The following is a 22,998-nucleotide window of genomic DNA, read 5'->3' as shown; positions in this document are numbered from 1 at the left end:
CTCCTTGTGGCTGTCATGTGTTATTTGATTTTGGATAAACTCTCGTACAATTTCATTTCTTCATCTGTGAAGTCAGGTTCATTAAAGTGGCCCCCCCACCTAAGTACCCTGAGGGATCGTGTGTGAATCTACAGAGGTGACAGCCGTAGAGGGGTTTTTGTAAAACAAGAACAGCTGAAGAAACAGGATTTGCTATCAGGTTGAACACTGGCATGTGTGGGCTCTAGAGCTAACAGCTTGGGTTTGAATGTGAGCTCCACCACCTATGAGACCTCTCTGTGCCTCAGTTTCCTCTGCAAATACAAACTGCACCTGGCTCATCAGATTTCTCTGAAGTAAATAAGACATAGGGTTTTCTCTATTCCATCCAGTACCTTCACATGAGTCAGAGAAAGTCACTCCTTTCCAAGACACTTTACTTTCCTATATTGACAGATGTTCTAATGTGATTGTGTTTGAACAACACACTTGCCCATTAACTGCTATGAAAGGATCACTGTAATATGAATGTATACCATGTCCATGGATGAGTGGTGGCTACTTAGATGAGCCTTCACGACCACACGGGGCCTCCTGTATTTACCTCTGGGACATCTGGGATGACCACAGTGGTGCCTACTCAGAGGACCTTCACAACCACCCATGACAACCTGAATGAATGGACACAAAGCTCTTAGTAAGTGGGATGCAGTTTGAAATCAAGCAACATTAGCTAGTTTTGTTGTTATTATGTTTGGATAGTTTTACTATCGTCTTTCATTCCATCCCCCCAAAATAACAAATGGCAAGAGAGGGTTATCCATTTGTCCCTAGTGGCCAGAATAACTACTGATTCTTCTTGATACTTGATAACTTGATACTTGATACTGCTTCAGTAGATATGCACAGAAAACAAATAGTGGTAGCAACCAAAACATCTCTGGGAGGTGGACAGTCCAGGTGCAGTAGATTTACAGATGCTTACAGAGGAGCTGAAAAACAGGGGCAGATTGACAATGACCATGGGATTTTCCCTCCATAGATAGGCTAGTGGGGCCCCTCACAGTGGAAGGTTCTCTGTGAAGCAGAGAGGCTCGGCCTCACACAGCTCACTGCAAGTATTCAGAGTTGCCACTGGCAGAGGATGGCCCGTGCTGTTCCAGCTAAGTGATGGTGACACCTGTCTTCCCTTTTTGGCCTCTTTCTCCCTTAAAAAAAAAAATAAAAAAAAAAATATATATATATATATTTTATATATATATAATACATAATTTTATATATATATAAATATAAAATTATGTTGGGCCTCAGCCAGGAGACCAGGGGAACTTCTGGTTTTTAATCAGGGATGGGGTCTTGGATCCTTTTAAGTACCTAATAAAACATGGATCTTCTCTTTATTCTTCCCCTTACTTCCCCTTAGTTGTATGCAGAAATATTTGCATACAGGTTCAACAAGTTTGCCTAGTCCATGGGTTTTCCACCTTAGCTGCAAGTAGTGATCAACCAGGGAATTTTTTTTTTTTTAAGATTTTATTTATTTATTTGACAGACAGAGATCACAGGTAGGCAGAGAGGCAGGCAGAGAGAGAGGAAGGGAAGCAGGCTCCCTGCTGAGCAGAGAGCCCCATGCAGGGCTCCATCCCAGGACCCTGGGATCATGACCTGAGCTGAAGGCAGAGACTTTAACCCACTGAGCCACCCAGGCGCCCCAACCAGGGAACTTTTAAACCTCACCCAAGCCACGCCCCAGAGCAATTAAAGCTGACCCTGGGGACAGGATGCAGGCAACAGAGATGCCAAGGTGCAGCACGAGTTGAGAAACACAGACCTGGCCTCAAGGTAACCATCTATGATTCTCACACGGGGCTGCTGATTATGTAAGCTTCCATCTCCATGGACCGGGCAGCCTCCCAAGGCTGCTTGCAGGGAGGTTTGCAAAGCATGTCGTGGACATTATAAAAGTGTGAGTTATGTGAGAAATGAACTTTGACTCATGAACTTCCAGGTGGTTTCCAGCTATGGGTGCACGGGAGAGGTCAAGGCAGGTGGGTGCCTAATCGGCAGAGAAGGAAATGGACAAGTTTGAAAATGAATCAAGCCCTGGGTATAGCAACAAAGAAGGAATGTCATGGGTGAAGTTTCACACTTAATCTATAAATCTACTTTTAATAGGCCCCCAGGTGATTTTAAATGCATGGTGGCTTTCTTTTTATTGAATTATATGAGGCTGTTCCACATTTCTAAAGGAAGTCCAGGTGTGTCGTTCATTCATTCGTTTGTTTGTTTATTTATTTATTTATTTGCATTTAGGATACTGTAGATTTTTTAAAAACCCTCTTTTTATGAGCATTAATTATATACCATGCAAGGAAGCAATTGCTTCTATGTTATGAAATATTAAATCAAAATGCTTCCTGTTCCCAGATGTCCCAGAGATAAATACAGCAGTATTTTGAAGCCCCTCTTGGAGCTGTTTTGCCTGCAAATTTATTGTTTTGTCTCCATTTTCAGAAAGCCCTGTTTTCTGTGAAGTATAGCACTCTAGGTAGTTTTTAAGACGCAAAGTCCTCTGGAGTTGCCTGTGTCGGCAACAACTCTTATGTAGATGGCACACGAGGGATGGCGCAGTGATCGGCTCCTTTAAGATGACAAATGGGCAGAGAGTGTTATTGTCTTTGATTGCACGCCTTACATCATCTGTATGTAGGAATAAAAGGGCCATACTTTATCTTTAGCCATTTTATAAATATTTAAGTCCTTATAGTTGCCTAAAGATATTAAAGCATATTTTACAGTAGTCGGAATATAAATATTATATATAGCGCGAGATACCAAAGTAGTTTAATGAATTCATAATTTTCTGTTCACATTTATTGGAATGTGTTTTATGTTCCAAAAGTTCCATTTAAAGAATAAGATACCATTCTGCTTCCTGACAACACACCGAGGGGTTGGCCAGCATTTCGGGCGGGGTCTAGGTTCCCGTGCCTTTGGAGGCTTTCATTAAGAAGCAGAAAGGCAGGAAGTCATGGCACTGGGATATATTTCTTCAATCTCTACATTTAAAAATATATATCAATAACTTTTTGAGTAAACAGTTCTGGGGCTTATTTAAATTACAAAGCCTTCCAAAGAGAAAACTTTTTATAGCCCCTTTCCTCTATTTCAAGGAGATTAATTCAAAAAACCTAAGTAAGAGCAATAAAGGTGTAGTTTGCAATTTTCCTGTCCTCCCCCCACCCCCTTTTGCAAACCCTGTCTGCCAGTTTCCAGCCTGATTCAGGGTGTTGATTTGAGCAGTGACTTCCCAGTGCTTTCTGATCATGTCTCCTAAGTTAAAGAGTTCCAGCGTGCTCCTTACTTTTCCTAAATGCAAGGGCGTGACAGGGAGAATATTACTGCATCTCTTTTCAATTTTCTAGTGAAATATAAAGACTTTCCTCTTTAATATTTCACAAAGTTTCTCCAGTTCCCAGTGGGAGTCCATGCTGGGTAATGTTTGCTAATTACCAACAACAAAACTAGACATACAACGCTGGTAAATTACCTGACCCTTTCCATTTTAATGAGACAACAAGGATTTCGCGAAGTGATGTTGTTTCACTGGTTAATGGTGTCAGCAATGTTGTAATTGTGGGTTGAGACACATTAGCTGAACAACCACATGTAGAAAGGGCTTTCTCTTGACAAGCCCTTTGGAGACTAGAACCGTATTATCATTAAGCCTTTGTCATTTGCATGCTGCTAATCACTTACTTTATTATCCCGAGTATCCATTGTCTTTCTTTAATTGCTCTTTAAATTAAAATTAAAAATAGTTCCAAAGCCCACAATGGCTGGGATAGCGTCTTGATTATGAAGATAGCTTCAAGAAAATGGAACAACTGGTAACATATTGCTGGGATTATGAGAGAGTCCCACTGTTCTGTACCATGCCTGCAGGCCCCACGGGCCTAATTGTGACGGTTTCTCTTCCTTTAGCCCATACTGTTTGTTTAATAAATGGTTATTTATGGCCTTTTTGGCCATTATAGCAACTTTGGAGAAAGTACATCCTTCTCACTGGTTTGAGCCCTGCAATTTCATTCTCCGGGCAAAGGTATAAAATACAATTGAAAGGCAGGATCTGTACTAGAGCCTCTGAAAAGAGATCCTCTTGCTTCCCCTTGCTAGCGTGTTCTACGCAGGCTGACTTTTAAAATCTGGGGTCAAGGGAGAGACATAAACTTCAGAGCTGGAAGGGACCTTAGAGTTGTCCCCATTTTCCAGGTGAAGACACTGATGACCAGAGTGGTTGCCATAACTATAATCATGGCGTTAAGAGATGAGCCTGGATTGTCTTGTTACTGAGTAGGCTTCTGATGGGAGGCTTGTGCCTCATGGGTGACTCCTGAAAGAGGATATGATGTCATGCCTAGAGTTGTGATAAGCAAGCTGCATGTTTGCCATGATATAGTGCATTTAGTGTGTGCCTCTTGTATGCATACATCCATGTGTTTGTTGATAGAGACTGTGTGCTAGGATACTGGAAGAAAAGGGCTTGTGTCTTCTACTTCCTTAAAAGGACAATCACCCATGGATGACTCTGTGGTCATTCCTGAATATCCAGTGATTAACCTGGAGTTATCAGGGTTCCCCGGCACATACGATGTCCCAGAATTAGGACAACAGGTTTTTTTTGAGAACCGGAAGGGATTGGGCGTTGCCTTATCTGCCTCAAATGAATAGATGGGAAAACTGAGTTTGGATAAGGCATTTAGTCCTTCTAACTTGTCATAGGGAGTTAAGGGTTGACCTGGTTTAAAACCCATGTCTTTTGATTCTCTGTCCATGTCTCTGACTAATCTGTTGTTGACATCATCATCAAATAGGTCAGTACTAGGAAGTGCTTGCTCTATTCCCCCCACTGTTGTAAGCAGTTTGCCTGTATTATTTAACTTACCTAATCTTCCTGACCTATTATCTCTCCCACTTTACATATGAGGAGACTGAGACACAGGATTTAAGAAAACTTCCCCAAATCACAAAACTAGAAACCAAACAAGGCAGCACTCAAACTCAAGCAGTCTAGCTCCAGAATTCAAGTTTTTAAACCTCAGCGTTATGGTTCATCTGAGGTTGTGGTCAAGGGATATTGATTGTAGTGTAAACGACTTTCCCAAAATCAAATTAGCACCAATCAGCCTCTTCTTTAGTGAAGATTTGTGGGTATGGGGCATACCTGATCCCAGTTATATACTCATCTGCCAGAAGAAACATATATTCAGGAAAGCCTTTAAAACTTAAAAGAAAAAATTTACAGTGCTTTCTGCTAAAGGACTATCAAATGTTTAGAACCTGGGCTGCTGTTTCAAGCCAGGCGTCCTGTCTCGAGAACCCTTCAGAGACAGCTGGTTGAAAGTCGTCGGGGATGGGATTCTGCTTTTCCTGAATTGCTTGGCAATGCCTTGGATCACTTGGCAAATCCATCTCTTACAGCTACTTAATTTTCTGTGCCCTTAAGATATGGATGTTTTAGTTTGCCTGAGATTTCGTAGCTCTGGTTTTTGCTACACTGGCCATTGGTTCATATTAAACCAAACAACCGGGGCCCATTTGGCATTTGGTGTTTTAAAAAGTAAAAGGACATTTGAACTACATGACAAATGCTGGAAAACAAAGCCCATAGCACCGAGAACATAAAGAAACTGTTTATAATGTAAAGGCGGTTACATTTTCAGTCAATCTATCACTTTAATGAGCTCTTTGCATTTCTTTGATTAATGCTCACAAAAGGGGGAGAAAAAAATTGATGTAATGGAAACGAAATGCTATATAGTCTTGGCAGCACAGGGGAAGTTTCTGTGTGTTTTATTAGTATCCACTGCATATCACTGTCTTGCAATGTATATGTCTACCTTTTCCCTGGCATAGCATGCCTCTAGTTTACTGGAAATGTGATCCAGCATGAAGGAGGAGACCCCATATTAGTGGCAAAACAGCCTTTGACCTCTTGTGGTGGCAGTAAAAAGGGAGGGTCCATTACAGAAATTCTGATTAATAATAATAAAGAAAAGGCTGACATAGTCCACGCCTTATTGAAATGAAGACCAAAAAAAAAAAAATTTAAACATTAGAATGTGGTAATATATAATTTGTAGTAATTTATTTGTTCAGTTTAAAGTAATATAGAAAATGGAAAAAGTACAGAAAAAGATGTCTTTGTGAAGTAACCAAACGTGGGAGAGAAGTTAGTCAAGGCAGGCTTCCTGGAGGCAGTGAAGGAGCGGCAGGAGCTGGGTTTGGAGGAAGAGAGGAAACTGCATTTCTGAAGTGGGTGAGCCTTGGGATAAGAATCAGCAGGTGCCACTCCTCTGTGTGGGGTATCAACTCTGATTGCTCCTCCCCTCACCACGTGCCTAGTGCTCTTTAGAGCTGTGTGAGCATTGGGTAACCTTTCCTCTGAGTTTGAGCGGCCCTTAAAAAGTGAAGGTTGACATAGCAGAGACCTGGGAACCCTGAAGACTCACAGGGCAGAAGGAGAGGGAGAAAGAATCCCAAGTAGACTCCCTGCAGAGCCCTGCAGTGAGCCTCAATCCCATGACCCTGAGATCATGACATGAACTGAAACCAAGAGTTGGATGCTCAATTGACGGAGCCTCCCAGGCACCCTGCGGACTCTCCTTTTAATGTGTAAACTTCATCTGGTTACTTCTATCCTAGAACCTTAGTTCCCCCCAACTTCTAAACCGAGTGGGATCTCAAAATAACACTAAGGATCTTTAGAGCTCAACAGGTACATCCACCCACCATATCTCAAGTCATAAAGATCCCATGAGCTTTCAAGCTTTTTTCTTTTATTAATTTATAATTTCGAAAATTTTTTTCTCATGACACAAATTATATTCATTTTAGAAAATTTAGCAAGTACATATAAGCAAAAAGAAGAAAACACATATTCCCTATAATTTTACCACTCGGACGTATTGGTGTTGATACCTTAGTCTTGTTTCTGTTAGATATATTTTCCCCTTCCAAAAGGGATCATATATATTAGTATATAAGCTGTGTTTTTCCACAAAATATTTTATCATGACAATTTTCTATGTTATTAAATATTTTTCTGCCTTATGTTTAGTGGGTTATACTTAACATAATCAATTTCCTAAAACAGAACATTCCTGTTGTTTTCAATTTAACATTGTTACTTAACTATGAATGAAGACTGTTGTAACCAAATCTTCAATATAAGGAAATTATGGCTATACACGTATTTTTAGAAGTGAAATTGCTGAGGCCAAAGGGCACATAAAACTTTAAGTCATTTGATTTGTATCACCAAAGTTTGTCTTATTTTTAAGTTGTAAGATGAATACAGAGAGGATAAAAAAAAAAACAAACAATTGACAAGTTGTGGAAAATTCACTATGACACCATGAACTCTGGGGCAAATGAAGACATTAGACCAGATAAATACTAGATTTCTTTCCAAATCTGTGTTCTTAGTTGTGTTTGAGTTATGAGTAATTTTGTCCTTCCTTCCCTCCTTCTTTCCTTCCTTCCTTCTTTCCTTTCTTTCTTCCTTCCTTCCTAACAAGTTCCTAACTTCCTTCCCTCCTTCTTAACTTCCTTCCTTCCTTCCTTCTTTCTCTTGAGAGATAGGTATTGGGACAGTCATCTTTTTAGGCTTACTTTAAGGAAAGACATTGTCTGCTTAATGAAACTTAATGAGCAAACAGCTATAGAGAACTTTGGTTGATTGGTTGGTTGATTGAGTTTGCTTTGGTTGGATTCAGACCCCAAACACAAATTCTAAAAAAAAAAAAAAAAAAATGAGGTACATTACACAATGGTTAGAGTCAACTTCCCAAGGTATTCATCAAATATGGTCTCTAACAAAAAGTACCATCAAACAATATTAATGTTACTTACTATAAATAGAAGAAATAGAGGTTACACTGACCTAGGTCTTGTGCCTAGTCAATGGAAGTGAAAGGACAGTTTAAATGAAGATAAAGTTTTTTGTTTTAATACAAAATCAGATATGCATGAGCTATTTCACCAAGCAAACTGATTTTCTGTCTGGAGCATTTGGTTGTAAGAGATAGACATTCAACTTAAAAAGGCTTAAACAAAAAGGGAATCATGGAACTGAGGTGCCTGTGGCATCAGAGCTCTGTCCTCTTCACCCATTGATGATGGGCTAACTGGTCACCCACATCCCCATACTTACCTCCTTCTGGCTTTGCAACCACAGCAAAAACCCATAGTCTTTTATACCAAGTCCTGGGGAGAGCATAGGTTGGCCCCAGCTTGGGGGACAGATTCATCTTAAATCAGCCGTGTGCCCAGGACCATCTTGGGGGACCATCTTGCTGACCTTGCGAAGTCATACTGTCTGTCTTCACGTTGTCACTCCTGTGGCCAGGGTGGGGACAATGTTGCCCTCTGCCTCTCCCCACCCATCCCATTACGGAATGGGTTACTTGTGTGGAGAAGGACTTGGAGGGAAGCAGAGAATCAGCAATCCTGGTTCTGCCACCAACTGGTTCTGTGACCTTGGGTACAGAAACTTCTTAGTTCTGAGCCTCCGTTTCTTCATCTGTGAAACTGAGAGATTGATTAGAGGATTTCCAAAGCTCTTGGGTCTCTAACATAGAGTGATTGGTAAAGAGGCCAAGGAGACCCAAAGGTATGGTTTAAGTTTCTCAGAATTGTCTATTCACGTGGTTTCTAAGTTCTGTTTTTAGGATCAGGCTTGGAGCAGTTATCAACAACAAGCACATGAGCTATTTGGTCGAAATTGGCAGAGACACTCCCCGCCACCCCCCACCCCTACCCCAGCTCTGCAAACTTTGTCCTTCAGCGCCCTGTCTTGGGCTAGCATACCTCAGGATCCTAAACAGAAAGCAGTGGGGCGGAGTACCCCTTGGACAGTCTCTGAAGATGCTGCCTTGGTAGATTATCATTTTTTTATTGACTCAACACTGGTCAGCTGCCTGACCTTCATGACTCTGGGACTCCAACTTTGTAGGAGGTCCCAAAAACTACTATGAAAAAAATATTACAAGGTTCAACTAAGATTTTCCCTTGACTGGGTTGCTCTCACAGACTCTTCCAAAAATCTGTCTTCCAAATCAAGACTCTGCATGTGGATGGTCCCCTTACAAGTCAGGCAGCAGAAGTGGTCATGCTGCTATACACGGAATTTTCTTGACTTCAGCTGCTGAAGAATTTGTTGGAATACATACCGCAAAATGACTACTGTGGCTATTACTATACTTGCTCAGGGGAGCTATTCAAATGCCTCATTTATTGGAGCTTAATAGATTAAAAGTCCAAATTGAGTCTCATGATATAAGCCTAATCAAGCTCTAATCTGCATAATTTTCCCATAAGCAGCAATGGGAAATTTGGATAATTTATGTTTCAGCGGTTGCCAATCATGTGTTAAATAGCATTGTTGCATTTCCTTATCAAAATATTTTTATTGATCTTCACTTCATCTGACATTTCACTTTGAGATTTTTTTCCCCTGGCATTAACAGGAAATTTAATTCATCTCATAGATGATGTAATATGAGATGTTTCTCTTGATTTTAACATGTCTTTATAGATCATTTTTAACGGTGATCTTTTCCTTTTACAACTTCATATTGAATACCTGTCTCAGCAAAGCTAGATGACTTGGCCTAATTTATTTCCCTAGTTTAACGTAGCATATGGATTTCTAACCGTCATTTATATGCGCACAATAAAAGATAATTTGGCCCACCATTTGAACCAATTCCTTTATGTTAAATCTATGGGGGTGGCAGAGGCACTTACCTTCACTTCTCCATCTATTCTAGGGGAGGTGATTGATAAGAATTTCCATCTCTCTTTCTCTCTCTCCCTGGGAAAGCGTGGGGATTTAACCAGGGAAGATTTAGAAAGTACTTTGTGTTTTCCCCCATGGAAAAGTACTGTAATAAAGCATTTATTCTATATGCCAAGTTGTGCATACTATCGTACCAAAGCAAGTTAAGTGTAACTACAATGGGTCCCAGTTGTTATCTGCTATTTTTAAAAGTGAAAACCACGAAAGAGTACGACTGGCTCAGGGCGCCTGGGTGGCTCGGTCCGTTAAGTGTTCGACTCTTGATACCAACTCAGATCTTGATCTCGGGGTTGTGAGGTCAAGCCCCATGACTTAACAACAAAAACGTGAGATGGGCTCAGGCCTCCAAATTGCCCAACCCTCGAGAAGGAGGGAGCAGCGCACACAGAGGGAATGGCAGCGTGGACATGGCTATCCACAGGCTCCAATGTCAGCCTGCCTGGCCAACTCCCAGATGTGCCATTTACCAACTGGTGGTGCTTAAGGAAGTTCTTTGACTGTTCTGAATCTTACCTTCCTTATCTACCACATGGGGATGTTAATAGTGCCCACCCTCATGGAGTTGTTCAGAGGAATAAATGAGGTGGCCCAGGAAAAGTCCTTAGTTCAGTTTTAACATATAATAGAAGACATAGCTTGGTGGTTTAGAGGAGACCTGGTGTCAATTTACCGGGGTTCAGCTAATTAGATCTGCTAATTCCTAGGTGTGCGCCACGGGGCCGGTTACTTACCTTCCTTGTGTTTCGGTTTCCTCACCGGCAAAATAGTTGTATCTACATAGGATGGCTCTGAGAATTTAGTTACTACACGAACAGAGTTCAGTATTATAGTAAGCACTCAGTAAGCGTTGGTGAATTTTTTTCGTGAGGTTCTATTTATACCTATCTTCTTCACTCCTAATGATCTTAATCAGTCTGGTTCTAGAACACTCTTGCCTTTGTTTTGACTTCCGTATAGACAGTGATGTTGAGTCTGATTTTCTAATACACTCCTCTCTGTATTACCCTGGAACCCAACCCAAGTCTAGAAGTCTAGCCATTCCTGATGGTGTAAATCTTGTCTGAGCCACTTTTATTTTTTTTTCCAAACCACATGGTGCCTTGTGGATGCTGCACATAGAGGCCCAAAACAACTAATAAAAAACCAAAACCTTGGTGATCTCCTTTGTATCTCCTTCTATCTCCTCTCCTTGAACTTCTTGGAATGGTCCCAGTGTTTGTTAATTCTTTAACTTTGTAACTGAAGTGGCCTTGTCTCATTTAACTAAAGGTCACTTAAGTTACTTAAAGTAACCTGCATTGTGGGGGCTGAGTGCTGCCGGTTCCTGGGAATAACCCATCTCATGAAAAGAACATCAGACACTGCGGATTTTGTTCACCTGAACCCAACAGTGGCACATACCCTAGGAACACAGATGCTGGAAAAGAAGCCAGAGAGTAGTAAAAACCATTTTAGGAGCCGTGGAACTCAAGAAGGAAGTTTTATATTCCTAAATAATGAGAGTAGGGGGAGAGTAGGTCTGAAAAAAGAAGGCTCCAGAGAGATTCTACCCTTGCTATAAGGAATTAAGAGACTTTCTTAGTCTTTCTCAACAATTGGCCCCTGTTTTCAATGTACCTAAAGAAAATCCTAACCATCTCCCTATGCAAAAATATTTCAAAATTTTTGAGTTACTGAATTATATCCTTAGAAATTTTGAGATTCATTTTTATCACTGAAGTGATCTAATTATTCCTATAAAAATGGATTCACACTGCTCATTGCCTTACCATTAATTTTCTAGGGTTTTCTCTACACAAAAATTTTTTTAAAAATGCCAAACGCTTCCTCGATTCTTTACCCATAGGGAAGAAGTGGTGATAGGTGCTATACTTTTCCACAAATACTTACTGTGTACCTAGCGAAGTATTATCACCAGTAGTTGAATTTTTGAGTACTTGTGTTATACCAGGCATTATATTAAATGTTTTGAATACACTATTTCATTTTATCCTTATAATTGCCCTACATATGAAATACATCCAGTTTACAGACAAAGAAACAGAGGCTTATGGAGTCAGAGCTATGCTCATAGTTATGTAGCTCAGAAGTAAATGAATCAGATTTTGAATCCAAGACATCTGACTTCAAAGGTCATACTTTTAACTATTCCACTCCATTTCTTCTCTATGGGCAGGCATTCCAAAGACAATCTAGGAAGTTTAAAAAAATAGAAAATTCAGTCTCTGGCTTGAAGTTCTCATATAGCATGCTGAGTGAGCATGCTTTGGAAGGGGCGTGTTGGGCCCATTTATGGCTAATGCCTAAAGAATGGAAAGGAAACATAAGCCCCTCTCGTCTGCCCCAGAAGATTGGAATGGGAAGGGGCCTTCACTTTAATGAGATCACGTAATCTTTGGAAGTCATTTTTAGCTCCAAACTTGCCTCCTCTGGTCATGCTCAACAGAGAGAATAGGGATATATCCAAAGAATCTGGAGGCCATCTCCGTTAAGAGTGACCGAACTTGGATCTTTTCCTGATTAAGAACTTCTCATCCTATCTCTCAGATGCCAACATTCTTAGTCCTCTCTCTTGGCAAAATAAGTGTTTGTTTCTGAAATTAATTTCTCAAGTGTTAGTTTAACTATTGAAAGGAGAGTTTGCTCGTTTCACCATTCTCCAATTGTAGATTATGATCCTTGGAGTATATTTTATGGGGCCCGTGCTCTCTCATGTGGAACTGGAGTGTTGTTTTATGTAGAGAGACTTAAAGTTCAACCAAAGATGTGTCCATGCAGCAAACAATGACGGGGTGGGGAGCAAGACAACTGGACACAATTTAGAGCTGCCCCTTTATCAACGGCTGCTATAACGAATGGGGTAGATGCCATCAAAGGCCAGAGTGCCTTCTCTCTTCCGAAGGAAGGTACCTGAATTTCTCTTCTCTCCAAGGCCATTTAGGGAATCTGGGTCAGCCCTGTCATTTCAAACCACAGGTTTTCCATATTAGGACCTCTAAGAAAACAATGTTAATGAATTCTGTTTATCTTTCACACAACTCTACAGGAGTGGGAAGGGATAAAAAGGTGAAATCTATTTCTTTTGTCTCTGCCTTTTGCTTTGAACGATATGTAGCTAGAAAAGGAGCAAAAGAGAAAGACCTTATCATTAATGAAGTTTTCTTGCCAACAAAAGCACCCTGTTCTTGGGGTCATGCATAGGAGAGAGAAGGAACTTTTAATGGAGAGATGTCTTGGACACCCACCGTAGTTTGTCAGTTGCAGATGCTAATGGAGCCAGGCTTGGCGACTGAAGGGGAAAATGGAATATGAAAGCAAAATGAAATATGCCTATGAGGCAAGCATGTCATTTCTAAATGAAGGTTTCATGCAAAGGAGTTGAGTCTTTTCACAGCTGAAAATGGAATCCTTAAATAAGATAAAATAAAAGGATGCTGTGGCTTGTTGCAGGTTCTGTAATGAAATACAGTTTTCCTAATACCGTGTGACCTGCATTTCTCCCTGTTTTATGGGTGCTATTCCTTGACGTACAAGCCCGTATTTTCTCAAGTCAGCATTTGATGATGGATGTCAAAATACAGGCCATGTATTATGCATATAGCATTACCGATTTAAGGTGTTTACTTGTCAAGTTGAAGAAATTCAAAAACGTCACATCCACAGAATCTGCACAGCTGTCACTTGTAGTTTTTCATGCTTTTGAGTGAAACTTCTGATGGAAACAGTTTAGTTTTCCCCTACACTATTCTGGGGAAGAAAACAGCTAGCATTTAAAATGCATGTTCTTGGTTATGTGGTTGGCTGAAAGATACACATTCCAAAGTTTAGAAAGATGGACACTATACTGTCACTCGGCATTACTTACCCTGTGCACAGTATACCCACATAAAGAGTAAAATTAAGTGCAATCAGGGAATGAACAATAAATGATACTTTCCTTTCTGAAAGTATGGCATTCAATAGTATGAAATTTATACACAGGAGAGCAGGAAACAGGGAGACCCTTTTATATTGTGCTGGCATTTCATGCATTATGCACCTCGAAAACAACAGGCAATTACGGAGCACCTGTCATTTCAGTCTGGATAGACGGAGCTTCACATGAACTGTAAACCAGAATCAGCCCACCACTACCACAATACTGGAGACCAAGTCAGGGATCTGGCCACACGGCCTATTTGGGAGAGACCTTGGAAACTTAGCAAGTGACTTTGTATCTGCAAATCTTTAATTTACTGGTAAGCCCACCTAGCCAATCCCTCAAGGACAAAGAAGGGAAACCAAAGTGAATGTGAACATCTGTCTGCCTGTCCTCTAAGGTTGGGAGCAAATTGGGTCTTACAGCCAGCACAGAGTTGATGGTAGCACTTGTCATATGCATCCCTGGATAAAATTAATTTTCGCCAAATGAATACATGGGGTTAAATAAATGTCTCATGTTTATAGGTCTCTATGCACATGCTTAAAGAGGCATCCGCTCAGCCTCAAAGTCGTGGTTGGGCCAAGCTCATTTTAACATGTCCTTGGGATTTGGGTCTGAGAAGCTCAAATGGCAAAGTCAGAAACCAAGTAGGCTACTATCCAATGTCCTGTGCCCGCATTTACTGTATGAGGTCCGTGTTTGGCATGTCGGGGAGTTCTGGGACCTGGGACAAGCCAGGGGAGTATGTGGTAGTCAGGATGACTTCCGCTGCAAAGGAAAAGAAAAGAAAACTCTTCATTTGGGCTTACACGAAAGGAAAAATATATACAGTTGATCCTTGAATAATGGGAGAGTTGAGGGGCACCAGCCCCCACCCCCCCACACACAGTTGAAAATACATGCATAACTCTTGAGTCCCCAAAACTTAACTACTGAGAGCTTACTGGTGACTGGAGCCCTACTGGTAAACATAGACAGTCGAGGAACCTACATTCAGTATGTTGTGTGTATTATATCCTATATTCTTACAATGAAGTAAGCTAGAGAGAAGAAAATGTTATTTAGAAAGTCATAAGGGAATTACATTTATAGGACTGCATTATATTTATCAAAAAGAATTCACATAGAAGGGGACCCACACAGCTCAAACCTGTGTTGTGGAAGAATCAATTATATACATATAAAACTGTATGTGTGTGTGTGTGTGTGTACAAAACCAATGTATCCTGCCTCAGGATTTTTTATGATAAGAAATTATATGTATGTACATATACATATGATTATTATATATAAAATATGCACATGATCTAATTATCATCGTATATATTATAATCCATTTGTATATACTGTATGTAAAGTCTTATGTAGTACGAAATCCTGAGGTCAGGTGGTTTTGGCTCTAAGGTTAGCTAATTCAGTAACTCAGTGGTAGTGCTTTCTATTTTATTATTTATTTATTTATTTATTTATCTTGCAAGAGAGTGAGAGAGTAGGGGAGGGGCAGAGGGAGAAAGCAAGAATCCCAAGCAGACTCCATGCCCAGCACAGAGCTCAATGCAGGGCTCAATCCCATGACCCTGAGATCATGACCCGAGCCGAAAACAAGAGCCGATGCTCAACTGACTGAGCCACCCAGGCACTCACTCAAGGAGTTATTTCTGTCGTTAAGTCTTTCCGTCATTTGTTCAGCCAGTCTCATTAAGCTGGCTTTGTGTTCAGCTGATGCACATCCCAGTTGAAAGATGGCTGCCACGGTTCCAGGCACCACAGGTACAAGAGCAACGTCCAGTGAATTAAAAGAGAATCTCTTAAGAGAATGTCTTCCTATGTGTTCTTTTTAAGAGCAAGCAAACTCTTCCTAAAAGCCCTCAAGCAAATTTCTTCCCACTTCCCTTTGACCAGAATCTGTCAAGAACTCTGGCTTGAGTCACTCATTGGCAAGAGAATAATCGGTTAGTTTATGGTAATAGTCAGGATAGGTTAGGTTATGCTGTTGATAACAACACCACCATGATCCCAGTGTCTTCAAGCCACACAGATCACCTCTTTACTCACTCAGAATGCGTTGTGGTTTGGGTTGTTGTCCAGAGCTACTGCCCGGTCTTTGTCTCCATAGTAACCCAAGTTCCCATGGTTGCCACAGTCTGGGAAGGGAGGCAGAAAGTCAAATGTTTGTACCAGAAGCAATGGTATACATTGTGCTGTTCACTTTTCATGGCCCAAAGCATTTCCTGTGTCACATGGAGGCACAGAGGTACAATCTTATCTGCCTGGAAGGTGAGGGGAACAAACATCTGTGAACAAGATCAGTAACTGGTGTAGAGACTCATTTTTAAGGAGCTATCAAGGCACGTTAGAATTATTTATAATGGCCTCCTACTTTGTACTTCACAAAAGCAACACACAAGAGTTTATTCCGTGAGTGCTAATTGTTGACCTGTAAATAATGCATAAACTATTTTTTTATTGTGTATGTATATTATTCATATTATTCCCAAGCTTTCCATGCCTCTGACTTTTCTCCCTCTCTCTTTCTTTTCTACTAGGGTTCACACCTCCAGGAATGGACAGATCCTCTCCAGATAACAGCCCAGTGCACGGGATGTTACGTCAACCATCTATAACGACTGGGGTCAACATCCCCATCATTACTGAACTAGGTAGGAGTGAATCTCAGCTTTGGGCAGATTTTGTTGTCCTCTCTTCCAGCCACATAGTGTATGAGGGTAGCCTGTTTCTTAGCTCCTTCAGCATAGAGGGCTTTAGTAGGGTTTGTTTTGGGGGAGGTGGAGAGAGGTATAGGTAACAATATGACAATACCAAAAGGAAAACTGATCTATCTTTCCTCTACGATGAATAGACAGTTTCCTTCATGCTGGTCACTGTTCTCAACAAAGCTTGAGATGATGGATTTGAGATTGGGGCATAAATTAGGGAAGCGGGAGGAAAGGAGGAAAGGCATAATACATGGACTCTTCCTGGTGATTTTCATTGGAAGCACCTCTAGACAGCTCCTGCAATCAGAGCCCTCCACTGAGGTACAAAGCCTCAGGTCTAAGCCAGACCCATTCTGAGAACTGGGTGGAAGCAATGGGCATTTCATCTATCCTAGCTGAACTTCTCAGCTAAAGGCCATTGTCCGTGAATGCCACTCTGGCCTGAAATATCATGGAGCTTGGACGACCATGATCAGGGGCAAGTGGAATGCAACTTTTAACCCCGCGGTGGCATTCCCTCCTACCATCTGTGAATTTGCAAAGCTGCTGAGTGGTGCCTTCCCCTCACCAAGACAATACCAACCACCTATGGCGCTGGGTACCCTTACGTTACAATGTGTCCTCTGTTCCTCCCTCACGTCTTCTTTTTCTGTACTTTCCTCCACTCCCTTTCCCCAACCCTTAAATGCTGTATCCAATTAGCTAAACCTGGCAAGTTGCCTTTGGTATCAGTCAATCAGGAAAAAAACAGTGGGACGCACATTCTAATGATAACCGAACTGGGTAAGAAGCACTGTTTTCCTTCACATCAGTATCTCCTTTTGTTCTGTTGTTGGTGTTTCCAACTCTCATCGGCTTGTTTTTTCTTTCATGGGCTGTAACATAAAGACTACCCCATGGCACTGCTTTGACTGTGTTTTATTTGTGGCTCTGGTTGGAATCGACTGTCTTGTTCTGGCCTTTCTTAATGATTTTTTTCCCCACACAGCATCAGTAAAGCTTTGATCACACCCATCTGACCTGGCAGTTGTTTCCAAAGCATCTTTGCTCTAATTCATTTTCTTTGGCTTGGGCCTTTCCCCCACCCCTTCCATGTGTCCCCCTGCTCTCCCGCCTTCTCCCTTATAGTCCTCTTCCAACAAGCTGTCAGTTTGACTGACATGTCTTCACAGCTCTCAGAAAAGTCAAAGGAGAAATATAAAAATTTTAAGATAAGAAGCCCAAGACGGAGCCTTCCCTCCAGCTGTTTATTTTCCTTTATTCTGACTTTATTTGCCTTTTTTTTTTTCGCCCCCCTATGAGGCCTTTTCTCAGAAGCTCTGGTCCTGAAGCCATAAAAGCAGCCAGTTCCTAGGGGACCTTTCCTTACGAAAGCTAGATTTCAAGAAGGATGCCAAGGACGAAGGGTTAGTGGCCACTGAAGCCCAGCCCTGCGCTGTTGTCCCCACCTGGCTGATCCAGAGCCTCCCGGAGATTCAGAGTGGACTCACCAGGAAGATGAAGGGTCCTGGTCATGACTACATCTGCCAGGCCCTTCACGCTTCCCTGTGACTTGGTTAATAACTCTGTAAAAGGCACCCATCAGCAGCAGGTCTCAGAACTGGGGATTGATCTTCTAAATAGAGACAGTGGAAGTGCTGTTCTGTAGAGGGGTGGATGGAGAGGTGGGGAGCACCTGCCTTCCAATGACTCACAGATGAAACGAACATGCCATTCTCTTGGCCCCCAAATATATTTCAAAATAAGAGAGCAGGCTTTTAACACAGTCATCTTGCTTGTGAGGTGTCTGGAAACTAAGGAATAAATTGTCCGCCATTCAGCACTGCATTATTGTAGACGGAGCTATTTATCAGGACAAATTCACTCAGGTCAAGGAGTATCACACTATTTTCTATTTCCAGCAGCAGGAGAGGTGTCTTTTTCATGTTTAGAGAAGTTGGCTAAAAGCCTAGGTTTCTGGATTGCTCTTCTCGGGACCTTAGGGTTGTAAGAGGCCAGGGAGCTCGTGCAGCCCGGACCGCTGGTTGGAAAATTCATCCAAATATCTTCTTCTCAGAAACATGCAGCTGCATTTCAAAATCACGACTGCCAGGGATTTCTTTTTCTGTTTCGAGTTCGTGTGCTGCCAACTAACTAGGATATCTCGATTTGTGATTAGGAGAAGAGAAAAGAGAAGGCTTGGGGCCCCAAATCTGAGGCAACGATGCAGGCGTTCAGTTAGCATAACTGATTCTCCCGAAGCCTTCGTCCCTCCCCAGATTCCTTCTCTGAGCTCAGACAACCTTCCATGTGTTCACACCGCCCTTACCGCCTGCACTCAGCTCTATTTTCCTGGTGGTCATACCACCTTTAGCAAGCATACCATCATTGTCTGACCACCTCGCTTCCCCGTACTCCCACCAATATTTACTATTTAGCTACATGTTCTGAGATGTGGTCTGCATCACACCAAACCAGTCAAATGCCTCCTAAAAGCATAGAGGGAAGCCAGGTTTTTAAAAACTGCGTAGTATATTCCAGTCTTCCTCCACGTGGAGAGTTTCAGTTGATGATAGTGGGCCAGAAGCTTCTAGACGTTCTACAAGAAAGACATTTGTTTAAAGCTATTTAACCTGGTTTCCAGTTATCTATGACCATAAAACATTTGGGGTGAGGGGGGAGTTTAAAAAATCACCTGTTAGCACCACATAATTACTGTTCTATGAGGTAGGCTTTGGGTAACACTGATTTCCCTCTGAGACGCTCCCAGAACTAGGCCCAGGATTTTCATGGAATCCTGGTTCCTGCATCCCAGTGACTGAGATACCTGGCTCGCTCACAATCTAGTCACCTCTCCCTTCCACTGACCACTTCTCCTCCAAGTACACTACCAGCCCTACCACGTGCTCTTGGAAAGAGAGAACAGACCCTAGCTCTTTCAGAGTGTGGATACACTCACACACCATCCTTGGCTATTCCAAGTGATTAAAACCACGCTCCTCTGCATATTGTCCAGAGTTTACGTTTTCTGATTCACAAAGTGGTAAAGGGAGGGAGGAGAGGAAAAGCTACCATTTGATTCTATAGGATCCCTGAGCAAGGCCTTACTTGCTTCTGAGAGAGGCGGAGGGAAGCTGGTAATTTTCCAAACATAGTAGGGTAGACAGAGCATTTAATCAGAAAGGCAATCTTGAGATAAGCTAATGCTTATCAAGGTCCTGGGCCAGTCTCACCAAGCACAATCTCCTAGGAGCCTCCAGACAGTCTCATGAGAGCCGCTAGTATTTCTCCCACTTTACAGAGAGAGAAACTAAGGTCCAGAATCATAAAATGCATTGCTTGTACACTTAGTACAGAGGCTGGGTTTAAAGCTTCCTTGTTTGATCCTGCATTTTGTACTTTTACCCACCAGTCTGTAATTCAAGTGTTGCTGAGCAAAGATGTTCCCCCATTAAAATTTTTTCTCTAGGGAAACAAGATGGTGTCATTTAAAACTAATTCCATGCCTAGCCTGATATCCTATTATCATTTATTTTGCCTTATACAATAAACAAGCAAAGGTTGGGGGAAAAAAAAAAACAACAAACATCCAAAAAGTTACGCTCAGGAAAAAAAAAAATGAAAACAATAACTCTAGGAAAGAGAATTCACTACTTATACATTTAGAAAGGAATCAGAAGAAGGAAACCTCATCTATTCTTTTCCTAAAAGTGCCATAATTATCCAGAAATCACAAATGCTCATCTCCTCCCCGACCACACACTTTCTTCCCTATTACTTGCTCTGCAAAACTGATAATTTCTGAAGCAAAGATGGGAATGGAAATTAATTTGTCATTTAGTTTTTAATAAATTAAAGACATCTAGTGACACAGCCAATCAGTCTGCACGTGCCTGCCGGAGGAGTCCTTGAGGAATCCTCCGATGGAAATGAACTACAGCATCAAATGCTGCTTCTCCTAGAGCTGCAGCGTCTAAAAGATTGGACTGTGTAGAAGGGGAAAGGGAGAACGTGGGCGTCCCCATGCAGCTCGGAATGCACAGCAAGTCCTTGTCAGCAAGCAGCCGGAGACAGCCAGGGATCCGTCCCAGCTGGGGTCACTGTTCTGTCCAACAGGGCTTCTCGGTGTGGGCCTGGATTCAGGGCTAGGGACACCTGACCCTCCCTGGGCCAACTCCGGGGCAGGCTCTAGGTCCTGCCTGCAGGTGAATTCCTTGCTTTTTGCCTTTGCTCTGCTCCTAGTCTACCGCTCTTTGGTCTCGATAAGTTGCTTTCTTTTCCTGTGGCTAAACTTAGCATCCCAGCATGGCTACTCATGGCTACTCATCCTTGAAATACATCCATCTCTCAAAGGACCTGGTGACCGAAAAACACTTCAGGGTGTTTTTCGGTCATGATTCTAAAACTATACCAAAGGACTGGCCAGCACTGTTCAGCCGTTCTCCGGCGATCTGCCGTGGAGCAAGGCTGCTTGAACTCACTGGCTCTCCAGGCCTGGGAAGCTTGAACAATCACAAAGGAGCAGTCCATTGAGTCCACCGGCTCCTACCCCAAGATTCATTGACAGCTTCTCCCATGCTTTTCTCTCCTTTCCAGTGACTTCAGTGTTGCTAAATCAGTAGCCTGCTCTTTCCCTGGCTTCAGTGTGTGTGTATGTGTATGTGGTCTCTTGAGCTAATTCTCATTTCTCACTTTTTCTAGTGAACGATACTAACGTTCAGTTTTTGGACCAAGACGATGATGATGACCCCGACACAGAACTGTACCTCACGCAGCCGTTTGCCTGTGGGACAGCATTTGCAGTCAGCGTCCTGGACTCACTCATGAGTGCGGTGAGTGGGTGCGGGATATGGGAGAGGAGCACCTCCAGCCTCCAACGTCAACGGTCTGGGACTAGAGCTGGAGCTCCAGCGGAGAGCATGACCACACAAAGCTTGTGATCTAGAAGGGCATACCAACATTTGTCAGACCATTGTAGAGATAAACGTTTGATTATGAATTCTTGGAAGTGTGAGGAAGATAAGAAGGGAGATTTTGTGGGGAAGAGTACGCCCCCCCCCCCAAGGAAAGCAAATGCAAAGGCCTGGTGGTGAAGGAAGCTGACAATTTAAGGAAGCCAAAGAAAGCCTTTGTAGCTGGGCCACAGTGAAAGAGGGAGAGGAGAGGATGAGGTAAGTTTGGACCTATAAGACCAAGAAACCCATTTTCATGGCTTTGGCTTTTTTCTTAAGATCAATGAGGAGGCACTGAAGGATGGTTTTAAGCTGGCAAGTCCTGTGACCAGGTTTATGTTTTAAGAGGATTGTATTGGCTGGTGTGTGGAGGATGGCTCAGGAGGCAAGATGGCGGCAGGAAATCAAAATATGGGACTATCAAAGTTTGGATGAGGGTAGAGCTGGCAGAGCTGGAGGGAGATGGGTACTCGAGCGGTTTTGGTCAGGAAGATTGACAGGACTTGAGGATAGGTTGAATATGGGCAGAGGATGGAAGAGGACGAAGTGTCAAGGGTGACTCCTAGGTCACTGCCCGTCACTGAGATGAAGCCCTGGGAGAGGATGATGCATGAGAGTCAGGCCTGGCCAGTTCCCCGCTGCAGGGAAGGAATGGAGTAGTAGCAAAGAGAGGAGGGTGGGCTGGCTGAGGGATCAAAAGCATCACTGGCTTCTTTTATAACTTGATATGCACCAAATAATCAAGGCATTGTTTTTTCACTTTTGAGACCAAAAACAACTAACAATTAAAAAGAAGGCTCCAGTGCGTGGAGCTCTCTTGAACTGCAAAAGGCAAAAGCAGACACTAGAATGGGTTATAAGTGGGGACTGTGAGGTGTTCCCACTGAGTGTCTTGTTTTGTTACAGAGAAAAGCCTCTTTATTCTGGAATTCTCAAATTCGCAATTTATGAAAATACAGACATAAGCTGGATAAAAACTGACCTTTGAGGAATCCATGAAAAAGAGTTTTATTGAACACATTAAAACCATAAACATAGCTCAGAGAGTTTTTATACACATACATTTCTTAAAGTGCTTAAGAAGGCTATTCTCCTGAATGTGTTAAACAACCGATATGCTAATTATGCATTATTCTTCTCTATTCATTAAAGCTAATCCCAGAAGAACCTCTATTTGAGGAAAGAAAAAACATAAAGCTTCTTAAGACTAATTTAGGTTATTCTATATTCCTGAATGTGGTCCAAATGCAAGCATATCTTATTTTAAAAATTAGAATTATGGATCTAGAAATAATTATGAAACAATATTCATCTGAATTAAGGCTGACTAGGCATCATGCCAGACCTTCGCTTTCCAAAGCCAAGAAGGAGAGAAAAAGGATCACTAGAGAAGGCACTCTCAGTTTCCCAGGACTTGTGATTTCTTTCTGATGGCCCAGTGGTTCTGGGCCTAACCTCTCTATCTGCTGGTGATGTTGGGCTCAGTCTGGGCAAACTCCTTAAGCAAGCCAGAAGGAATGATGAAAGCTACAGGGTGATCTCATACAGTGCCAGATTGTCTGTACTGGTCTTCTGTTTCAAATGGAT

General features: G+C 42.1%; 1 protein-coding gene across 27 annotated transcripts in view; it reads left to right on the top strand.

Annotated features, from left to right (window-relative positions):
- Positions 1–22,998, top strand: part of KCNMA1 (potassium calcium-activated channel subfamily M alpha 1) — a 730,062-nt gene that overhangs the window by 669,959 nt on the left and 37,105 nt on the right. For 15 of the 27 annotated variants that reach the window (XM_046026783.1, XM_046026782.1, XM_046026785.1 and 12 more), the window contains 2 exons: positions 16,310–16,423; positions 21,161–21,291. In XM_046026783.1, the coding sequence (XP_045882739.1) occupies positions 16,310–16,423; positions 21,161–21,291 (245 nt within the window). Of the gene's footprint in view, positions 1–16,309; positions 16,424–17,182; positions 17,264–21,160; positions 21,292–22,998 lie in introns of all 27 variants that reach the window. The other 12 variants (XM_046026770.1, XM_046026771.1, XM_046026772.1 and 9 more) reach the window with 1 other exon arrangement.

Source organism: Meles meles, chromosome 13, assembly GCF_922984935.1.
Source record: "Meles meles chromosome 13, mMelMel3.1 paternal haplotype, whole genome shotgun sequence".
NCBI lineage: Eukaryota > Metazoa > Chordata > Mammalia > Carnivora > Mustelidae > Meles > Meles meles.
The sequence above is the reverse complement of the archived record's forward strand: the minus strand, read 5'-3'. Positions and strand labels throughout refer to the sequence as shown.